Below are 11240 nucleotides of genomic sequence, written 5' to 3'. Positions count from 1 at the left end.
ACTTATACATGGACGACATGAGGAATCTTCCGCTTGCTGGAGCAAGTTAGCAACTCGTCAGCCATGTCATGATAGCTATATATATATATATATATAAGCGAAAAATGTAAACTATTCCGTCCTTGTATAACAAGCATCTTTAAATCGTGTTACTTGTGAAGATAGACTGTAGAAAGTCAACGTTGTTCAAACCTCACAAATATATATACTAATCGATGCGTGCACCGTATGGTTTCCTACTACATTTGTTATTTGGCAATGAGATGTTTAGTTTAGTAGGTTCAATGTAACTTTTAATAAATAAATGATTAGTCTATATTATTTTTAGATCAAGATTGAATAATTATAAATTATATATAATATCTCACCTTATTTCTTTTCTATTTTCCATTCCACCACCACCATGGTCTTTTTCCCTCACCGCACTCGACCCGGCAGGCGTCGCCGTTCTCCTCCGTTGTCGCACTTCGCCGCTCCCCTTAACCCATGAGATTAGAGATGGAGACACATACTAGTGTTTATTTGGAGGGAAGGTGGGAGAGAGAGAGAGAGAGAGAGAGAGAGAGAGAGAGAGAGAGAGAGAGAGAGAGAGAGAGAGAGACGAGAGACAAAAATTTAATGAGTTGGCTATCACTGTTAAAATTTAATGTATTAAATAGAAAAGTCTAAATTTTCATTATAGCACTCGTGTTCTAACTCATTTGACAAGATTTGATCTAAATGTTTAATTTATATTTATACCAACAAACTTTTTATCTATCCTATGATTAACATTTATGTTCACGATTTATCAAAGAAAGTAATTATTAGGTGATACATTTCAAAATTGTTGCGAGGATGAATTAAGTTGAGTGCATCGAAGTAACACGTTTGTGAAGTATTTCTAGAGAAATATTCACTTAGTTGTTCAATTTAAATATTAGGAAGAAGCTGACAGTTTATTCAATTTTTAACACAAATATGGATAATATAATAGTAACATAGTACTCGTTGAGATGTGTGCTGAAATTGTGACAGAATGCTTTGAGATAATCCCTTGCAATTACGTCTGGGATGAGTTTATCCACCTTCTTAAATTAGGTTAGTGTTCACTAACTTTGTTTTGGTTTTCTAACTAAACACCACTTTTCCGAAAAGGATGATGGAAAGTTGAGCAGGAATGTGGGCTAATACCATCTTCCCCTCTATTTGAATGGGTTTAGACCTAGGGCTGTCAGAATAATCAAGCCGGCTCGAGCTCGGCTCGAGTTCAGCTCGATCAAGCTCGGATCGAAAATAAGCTGAGCCGAGCTTGATCATTAACACTAGGCTCGAAATTAAATTCGAGCCAAGCTTGATCCCGAGCCGGTTCGATTGAGTTAGCTCGATAAGGCTTGAATATATATATATACATCAAACTAATATGAACTATCAGATCAAAACTCTTTCACCCATTCAGAATTTCAGCAATTATTTTCTGACACAATTATCTTTATTGTTTGTAATTTATATTTTGGTTGCTTGTAGTTTTTTGACACAATTATCTTTGTTACTTGTAATTTATATTTTGATTGTTTTAATTTTCTAACCCATTTATCTTTATTGCTTGTAATTTATATTTTGGTAATATTTATAGCTTTATAATTGAATTAGGTTTTATTTCAATCTTGATTCAAACCTAAATTAATTCAAGTTTACTCAGGCTTGAAAATGGTTTGAAATTGATAAGGCTTGAAATTGCTAATTGAGCAGCTCGTTTAATTTCGAAATTGGCTCGGATTGAAATTATTTCAATTCAAGCTTGATCACAAAGACAGGCTCGAAATTAATTTCAATCCAAGCTTGATTAGAGCCAGGCTCGATCAAGCTTGACTCGTTTACAACCCAATTTAGACCCAAAGTAAATTTAACATTTTATTCTTAATAATAAAGACTAAACATTAAACATTAAACATTAAATATATTTTAATTAAATTTCAAAAAAATAAGTCATATAATAAATTATACATAAAATTTTATCACAGTTGGTGGAGTGTGATAAAATTATATATGTTTCTTAATACACTTATTAATATTTTAGTAATGAAATACAACTTTTTATATAAAATTAACTAATATAATTATTATATTTTATAAATAAATAGTAAAGTTTAAATAAAGTTATAGATGTTCATAATTTATATTTAAGAGGTTCTTTATCCATGAATCAAGGCCTTAATATTATCTAAGAACATTATTGGGCCTCTTATACGGGCCGTAATAGTAGAGAAGTCCATTAGATCTTCTATTGCTTTCAGTAGTATATATTGACTCCACCCGTGTGAAGTCGACATCATCCTCGCCGTTCACCGGCTACGCTCCCCCTCCTGTCTTCTTCTTCTTTAGAAGAGGATAGATAAAAAGGCGGAGAAAGGAGCCGCCCGCCATTTGAAAGAATGGATCTCTTCAACTCCTCCTATTCTAGTCTCCTTCTCGGGAACGCCTCTAGGGTTCCATCGTCTCGCTTGTTCCGATCGAAAACCCCCAACTTCGTCGCTCCTCCCCTTAAACCCTTCCACCAACTCCCCTTCCCCATCAAAACCTCGCGTGTCTATCAATGCCATCGGAGAACTCCTCTCAGGTCCGCCTCTCTCCTGACGACTCGCATGCGCAGCGTTGAGCCTCGTCCTGAGTCGTCCGATTCGAAGGAAGTGTTTCTTCGAATCCTCGGAGCTCTCGCTAGATTCGGGGTTCGGCTCGTTCTTGTTGCGATTGTGGCGGGGAGGTGCGGTAGAGTTGTTGCGGCGGAAGGAGTTGCCGATGCTGGATTTGGAATCTTGGGGGCCGGGAAATGGGGTCTCGGTGGATCCTGGCCTAAGATACTACAGATCTTACAGCTGTTTAAGGAGCAGGGATTGATCTTGACAGCTTTGTTGGGTCTCTCTGCGTTCTTCTCCATGGCGGAGACGGCCATTACTACGCTCTACCCGTGGAAGGTAATATTTGCTTCTTCATAATTTCGGGAAGTCACTGATTCCACTCTAGTGTATCTTAAAATATACAAGTCTAAATTCCATGTAATTTATTTTTGTTTGAATTTATCAGGATACTCTTTGTGTATGCTTGTTTTAGTGAAAACTTTCCTTTAGATATGTGGTTTTTTTCTCTAGATGTGAATATTCGAATTGGTCGTTTAAGCTCCAACTATGTTGTCTTCCATCAGATTCGTGAGTTAGCAGAAAAAGAGCCGGAAAATGGTGTTTTCAGAATGCTTCGAAGTGATGTCACTCGATTCTTGACGACCATTCTTATTGGCACAACGTACTGATCGGTTGCTTTATATCCTTCTTATTATGAATTATGATTGTTTCATTGGTTAATTATTTCCACTCATTATACTCTGTCTTTATGTATCCTCAGTGTTGTCAATATTGGTGCAACAGCACTTTTCACAGAAGCAGCAACAACAATTTTTGGTGAAGCAGGTGTTAGTGCAGCTACCGGTGTTATGACTGTATGTCCTTGTCTCTTCTTTTGATAGAATTTAAATTCAATCTCCAACTCTTACTGTGATGTCTATAAGGTAAGGGATTTGCATCTGTATTAGTTTCAAAAAATCTACCAACAAAACACATTGACATAGTTTCACCGTGTTATCAGTCTGGAAGGCTCACATAATTGATCTATAATTCTTCAGGTTGCTGTTTTACTCCTAACAGAAATTACTCCAAAAAGTATAGCAGTTCATAATGCCACAGACGTCGCTAGGTTTGTTGTAAGGTGAAACCAAAATCCACTTGAGAACTGAAACATGATCAACATTCATTTTGTCTTCTAAGTTTTTCTTAAAGTATTGCATCTTCTGCAATTAGGTCAGGCCGGTTGCATGGCTTTCATTAGTACTATATCCTGTTGGAAGAGTTGTCACTTTCCTGTCGATGGGAATGCTGAAGATTTTAGGTCTGAAAGGTAGAAGGTAAGTTATTCGCTGTACTCTCTAATCAAATTTTAATTATTTTGCCAATTTATATGTTATAATTAATTCACGCTTTCTCGTATTCACTATCAAATATATATATTTTAATTTCATGGGAACTTTGACAATTTACAGTTATGTTTGGTCAGCAACTGATCTGCTACCCTAGTGTGAATCTTCTTCCAATGGTGCCTACATGACATTATCTATGCCTTTGACCTATATTACGCAATGAGCATCCATGTTTCTTTCACAGAAGCCAGGGTGTTACTTGTTCCCCTATTTCTGAACTGAAAAGAAGCACCACTCTACAGCGAATACATGAATATAGGAGATGGAACAATACATACTGTAAATAATATTTATCTTTGTTTGGACTTTTGGACAATATAAGGATCATGTTTGTTTGTTGTAAAAGAGAAGACTTGAAACCAATAGGTAGGACAATCTTGTGAAGTTACACTCACTATTTTTTTTATATACATTTCCTGGTAATTCTATGGCAAGTGGTACTCAATAACATATTTTATTATTGATGACAGGTTGTAGCATATGTGTTTTCTTTTGAATTCTTTCAGATAGTAATTTGAAACTTCATGACATAGGTTTTAAGGCTTTTGCTCCAGGCATTACCAGTCTTAACTAGGAGAGCTAGTTTATATCTAATTTCTTTTCTGTCTGTTAATATTTCTGTTGATCCATGTAGTGAACCGTATGTAACTGAAGATGAATTAAAATTGATGCTACGAGGAGCAGAGCTGAGTGGGGCAATAGAAGAAGAAGAACAGGTGACAAAGTGCAGTAGCATATTTTGAGAAGCTATTGCATTAATTCTGACCTTTCATATTCTGTTACCTTTGTAAATTCTAATGTGTGCTGCAGAGTAATGATATGTAGAATTGTCTGAATTTCATGAACTTCCTTTTCTAAAATCTTATGTAGCAATCCATATTCTTAATTGGAGTATATTGGATCAATAGACTATATAATGGTATGTACTACATGGCCTACAGTATTGATAATTCAATTTATAATTAGTTTTACAAGAGGTCTTTGCTTGTAACTTGTTTGCGTATAATATGATTTATGTGACGAGAATGACTTTATCATATATGAACCCGTAGTTGTAATTAGGGAGGAAAATGCGACAATCTATGCTTAAGTCTTCGTTTAATGGAACAACCTTCTACAACTAGATAGTAAAATCAAGAAAGAATTGAACATACTACATAGTTGTTGATGGTTGCTAAGAAATATTGCTGAAGATTGAACAGGCATTATGTATAGGATAAGGGAACAAAGTTAAGATTGAGGAATATTTTATATTTGCTTTAGGACTTCTATATATTGGCTATGTTCATGGGTTCTGCCAATTTTAAAACATGTCTTTTTGTCCAAATATCTCATGGCTCACTACTCTACTGGTTTCTCTATAAGACATAAAACTTATGATTGCCGTGTTCTTGGTAATTTGTGTCATTGACCATCAACATAAGGTGTAAAGAGTTGCTTCAGATTGTTCTACCATATTCGTTAGAGGACACATTGTGCCATTAAGGCATGATACGAGTTGGAGGTACCACATGTGAAGAATGAGATTTATGAACACTTACTAGATGCAATGAGGAATGGTAACTTTACCCTTAGATTGATGGAGCACATAGCATTAGAAAGCAGATTGGTGATCATGTACCTACCCTAAATAATTGAAAAGGAGTCTTTGTTGTTATTTTTATAGTTCCCAGTTTCGACTGATCTCAATCCGGGCCAAAACTAGCAGCTGCTGTTGTAGCTATTAGCATAGCCGCCAGCAGCTACAGAGAGAGAGAGGGGGAAAGAGGAAGAGAGAGTGGGGGAGAGAGAGAGAAAGATAAAAAGAAAAAGAGAGTGAGGGAGAGAGTGGGATACCTCAGACTACTAGTTAGAGGGATAGGAAAGAAGAAAGGGAGGAAGATATATTTTTTTACTTTTTAGGCTTTATATGTGAGTAATTATTATTTCTTATTTTCTAAATTTTTAAAAATTTATCAACATTTTTAAATAATATTTAGAATTTTATTTAATTAAAATAGTATGATCCAATACAGGCGACCGATATGGTCGATACGTATCGTTTTTCCAGACGGCCGATTCAGATACCGATTTTTAGAACCGTGGTTATTTTTCACTTGGGACTCAACAATGATCAGATCTCTCAAATTTTCATTGTTAAAATTATATGTGCATGAGTTTGGCATACATTTTGGTCTTCTATTTCACAGAGCTTTCAAATCATCTTTGTTTTGGCAAAGAATAGATAAGTGAATATTTTATTTTTACACTTTCAACAGGATATGATTGAAAACGTGCTAGAGATTAAAGATACACATGTTAGGGAGGTAATGACGCCTTTGGTGGATGTAGTTGCAATTGATGCTACAGCAACACTAATTGATTTCCGAGATTTATGGGAGACTCATCAATACTCAAGGTACTAGTATATGAGTATACTGCTGTTGCATGTACCTTCAAGTTATAGCTTCATTGGTTCTTTTTCAGAGTGCCTGTTTTCGAGGAACGCATTGATAATATAGTTGGAATTGCATATGCAATGGATATGCTTGAATTTGTTGAAAAGGTTAGCTGTGTCACCTTTTCTTTGTCTATAAAATTTTTTTGTTGCTAAATAACATTTTATCTGTTTTAATCTTTTTGTTTTGAAGGTTGAAAAACTAAAAGAAATTACTGTGAAAGAGATAGCACACATGCCTACATACTTTGTTCCAGGTAAGTACTACTGAGGTGTTATTTGCCGTAAAAAATTATTGTGCATGTAAATTGCCAAGTTATTTCTATAATGCATTTGAGGAAACAGATCTTTCTTTGCAAGTAACTCAGAATTTCAAGTAAGTGACTTGTGTTAGAAACTCAGAATTAGTTAAACCATCTCAAATGTCTTGAGGCATCTATTCCTTTGCAAGTTGGTTGTATACTTCTTTTCTTTTATATAAAATTGGTTGACAAATCTTATGGACTTCCAGATTCGATGTCTGTCTGGAACCTTCTGAGAGAGTTCCGCATCAGGCAGGTACACATGGCTGTAGTCTTGAATGAATATGGCGGCACTGTTGGTGTAAGTCTCTTTCTTTTTATCATTGAAAATTAATAGCCATTTATGTGTCATTCTTTTCTTACCATGGATATTGGTAATGTTTTTCTCACTGTCCAAACATTAATTTTCATGATGGAACAAGATAATCCTACATTTATTAGATTCGTCAATCTACACCCATATAACTTGAAATCTTAAGCCTTAGCCTTATGTGTTCAAACTGTACTTGAGAATTTCTTTAAGAATAGCATGTTCTTTACCACTTTAGTTAAATTGCTTTCTGATTTCCAAACAACAAAAATCATGCATATTTTTGTTCTTTTATATTTTCTTTCCTAGTTATTTTAATATATGAATATCAAAGAAGATTCCTAGATCTCAAAGCTTGCTTTAGACACATGCCCACATGCCTTTCATGTTTCATTTTCATATCCTTGCAATATTGGGTGATCATATCTTTTCTATCAAGCATGTGACAGAATATATATTTCTTCATGCTACAGGAGTAAGATTTTCCATTCCTTAGCCAAGAAAGAAAGTTCTTATCAATCTATTTCTAATATGTACCAAAATGTACCTTCCTATGTATATAAGACTCCACAATCCTCTGATGGCCTACTAAACAATTTTAAGTTTTTTAAACCTTCTAAAAGTTACATAATATAAATGCATAAATACGTCAAAGTTCTGTCTGTAGTCATGAAAGTTAAACAACTACAAAAGTGTTTTGAACCTGTATTCATTATGTCATTTTATTGATGCAATAACTCCTGCATGCCAAATTTCACTACTTCTAAATGTTCTGTAGAGTCTTTTTCATGTTTCTTTGTATGTCTCATTTTTCTTGGAGATTTTGTCTTGCTTACCTGTGGCATACCCATATGGAACAGATCGTGACATTGGAAGATGTTGTCGAAGAAATTGTTGGTGAAATTTTTGATGAAAATGACTCCAAGGTAGAAAATGTTTTGGAAGCTTATGCTCTTATTTCATTCTTATCGCCTTCATCCTTTTTCTACTTGATCTTTCCAGCTTTACTTTTTAAAATTTACTATTTTCAAGCAATGTTATTACTGATATTGCTTGGGTAGCTGCATCTATTTTGTCCCAGCATAAATTTTCTTGATATCTGTCAGTACAATGGTACTCTTCTGCACTGCATCATATATTTCTCTTATCTTGATGAAAGGCATAAAGATGCTGTATCAATTGACAGTATGCGGTTATATTCAACTTGTTGGATTTCATTTGATCAATTGATAACTTCTTTCTGAAATATGCTAGAGTCTGCTAATCACAAATAAGTGAGAAACTGTATCTATTAATGATGTCTAGAACAAGGATATCCTTGTTGCAGTAATTACTTAGATGGTTTTGTAGAAGTCTTCACTCTTTCTCCTCCGTATGATGAACTGTGGTCTGGTGGTACAATCTTATTAAAGAAAGGAGAGTGTTTTACATGACCATCTGTTCAGTTTAACTATTTTCTCTGCCAATCTATAGTTTCTGTGTACTATTAGAAATGGAGAACTGCATCCATCATCGAGTTCACATTTAGTCTTTTTGAACTACCTCCTTAATTTTTGTGTCCTTGTTTGATATGCATAATATCCTCATTCTTTTCGAATCCTGTGATTGTTGAGGTGTTCATTTTCCTTGGATATATGTTTTTCTCATGTAATTCATTTGGTCCATAGGAGGAGATCCAGAAGAAAACTGGATATATAGTGATGCGGGAGGATGGAACGTTTGATGTAGATGCAAATACATCAATTGACCAGCTTTCCGAAGAGTTGAACGTCAAAATTCCTGAGGTTTGTAATACTGTAGAATGGTTAATGGTTCTTCATGGTTTTCCTTGGAATTATGACGTTTTTAAGATATATATTGTTGTAGGGTCATCAATATGAGACAGTATCTGGTTTTGTCTGCGAGTCATTTGGATACATACCAGAAGCAGGTGGAAAGATGTTGGTGGTACTTGAGAAGGTAAATCAAGAAGAAAATAGTGAATACAATGAGCAAGTGTCTGATCAACAAGACGAGAAGGAAAAGCATCAGACTTTTGAACTTGAGGTACGCATTCAGGAAACTTTTTTTATCTAACCGTAATCATGTCAGAAATAGGATAGCTAGTAGTCAATTATTAGCTTTTTAATAATGTTGAATGTCTGAAGTTGTTCTTGTTGCCTTCTGCATTTATGATCTGTATTGGTTTTTTGACATGTTTGTGCTGTATTTCTGTTTTAATAATTGTTAAATTCAGATGCAACCACCTCTATTTGGGTTTCTTTTAGTGCTCTGGATTTTCTATATGTTCTTGGACTCTTGTAAGTCATGCTGTTTACGACTCTTATCAATTTATTCAATTATCTCTAGAGTTTGCTATCATGTTATTCAGAAATCACGGACAGGTATATAAAATAATCAACTAGATCACATGGAATCAGCCAAATTATAGGCTTAAATCTGAAAAGACTCGAAATTTCAACTGTATATTTTGGAATCAGACCTCTTATGATAATTATTTTATAGGGAATAATACTTTACATTGGCAAAGAAAAGAAAAGAAAAGAAAGCCACCAAACGAGCCACTGGCCAATTTCCGCTTCACCATCATGAAATCATATATAAAATAATCAACTAGATCACATGGAATTGCAGTATAATGCAGAATTTGGAGGTGAACTCTTATATAAGCCGCCTGGTATGTTTGTCGTGCATCTCAACTGCCATGTGCTTCTTTCATGCAGGTAGTGGAAGCTAATGCGAGAAAGGTCAACAAAGTCCACTTCAAACCAATAAGCAGTGAATATGCAGATTTGGAGAACAAGGGCCTTAATCGTGTGGTTTCCACTAAAGTCATCAAGCGGAAGAAGCAGAGTGACAGCGATCCTGATAGGGTTGACAATGCAGAGACTATCGATGGATTGGAAGACGGATGCTCTACTGAGGTAATAATAGCTCATGAAAATGTCAATAACTCCAATGATTATACTGTTGATGTTAAAACAGAAGATCATCATTGTAATACTGGACAATAAGTAGGCTGCTCCTCCAAAATTTCTGGTTTTTAAAACGGCACAGAAAATAGAGAAAAAGGTAATTCCTCAAAGAGTGAAAAAAGCGAAAGGAATACTGAGGGCGATTGGAAGAACATTGTAAAATTTGTTTACAGGTGGGGGATGTTTTGTTGTCCTTATCCTTTAATTCTTAGAGTCATGCATGTTGGCCTGCTGGGCCACAGCCTATCAAGGGTAAGTCCTTGAAGAACTGGAGGGTTTGTGCAGCCGCCACAAGGCTCATGCTGAAGGTATGTAGAGTTGTGTGTGGAAAAAGCCATTTGGATTTCTTGCAAGCAGTAGATCACCTTGGATCTACAGCTTCAGAATGCGTTCACATGGTCACTTCTCTCCCTCGCCCCTTTGATCTTTTTCAGCCTTCTGAACTTTTCCTGCAACAAATGCAATGGAAGAGGGGATGACTTTTTTTAGTTATCATCCTACCTTGTCACGAGTGAAACTCCAATGGAGCTGGGTGTAATGCTTCTAATGGTAGTCTGTTGTGTTCTAAGGTGCGCGTCTCTGTAAGGGTGGTTGTGTATTTTTTTTTCTTTTCCTTTTTTTTTTCTTTCTGTACGGTGGTTTTGTTTGTTCTTTTTGAGTTTTTGAGTTATCATCCTACCTTGTCACGAGTGAAACTCCAATGGACAAGGTGGTTCTGTTTCATTTATCTTTCATTGTCTTTTGCAATTTGATGGGTCCTTCCATTATGTAAAAGAAGGGGAGATTCGGCTGAGGTTTAAAGTCGAATGACCATTAAAAGTTTGTATCTACCATAAGAAGTTGCGCTGATGAATGCTTTGCAGGGACGCTTATGGATTCATTCACAATAGTGCAATGTAATTTTGTGTCAATAAAATAGTGTGGCCCGTCTCGTATGAGCTATTCTTCTGGAACTAATTTGGTTTGATAGAGCTGGCGCTTATCTATCGTGAATGAATGGTTCCAAAATTTTGTGACTTGATGGTTGCATTTCACCTAATCTTTCTTTCTACCTTGTACATATAACATGTTTATGTTCGTGGCTTAGACAGGATCATCGTCCGAAAGGAAACGTTGTCTGGATTTGCTGACCGCATCTTCCGACACTCCAATATGACGTTTTTAATTAGAATTTCTCTCTCAAGGAGAAGAGTAATGATAGAAAGAAACA

General features: G+C 35.4%; 1 protein-coding gene across 1 annotated transcript; it reads left to right on the top strand.

Moving 5' to 3' along the window:
* The first annotated feature begins 2325 nt into the window (after nt 1-2325).
* LOC140762221 (DUF21 domain-containing protein At1g55930, chloroplastic-like) lies at nt 2326-10998 on the top strand. The gene is made up of 14 exons (XM_073099869.1): nt 2326-2954; nt 3182-3279; nt 3379-3472; nt 3656-3738; nt 3836-3934; nt 4641-4722; nt 6265-6404; nt 6473-6551; nt 6637-6700; nt 6955-7046; nt 7916-7981; nt 8723-8839; nt 8922-9101; nt 9779-10998. Exons 1-14 carry the CDS (start codon nt 2415-2417, stop codon nt 10067-10069), a joined length of 2025 nt encoding a protein of 674 aa, XP_072955970.1. The 5' UTR covers nt 2326-2414; the 3' UTR covers nt 10070-10998.
* Nucleotides 10999-11240: the final 242 nt, after the last annotated feature.

This window comes from Typha angustifolia, chromosome 7 (genome assembly GCF_048772165.1).
Source record: "Typha angustifolia cultivar Huaian chromosome 7, ASM4877216v1, whole genome shotgun sequence".
Classification (NCBI taxonomy): domain Eukaryota; kingdom Viridiplantae; phylum Streptophyta; class Magnoliopsida; order Poales; family Typhaceae; genus Typha; species Typha angustifolia.
Note: the sequence above shows the minus strand (reverse complement) of the source record. Positions and strands in the feature narration are given on the sequence as shown.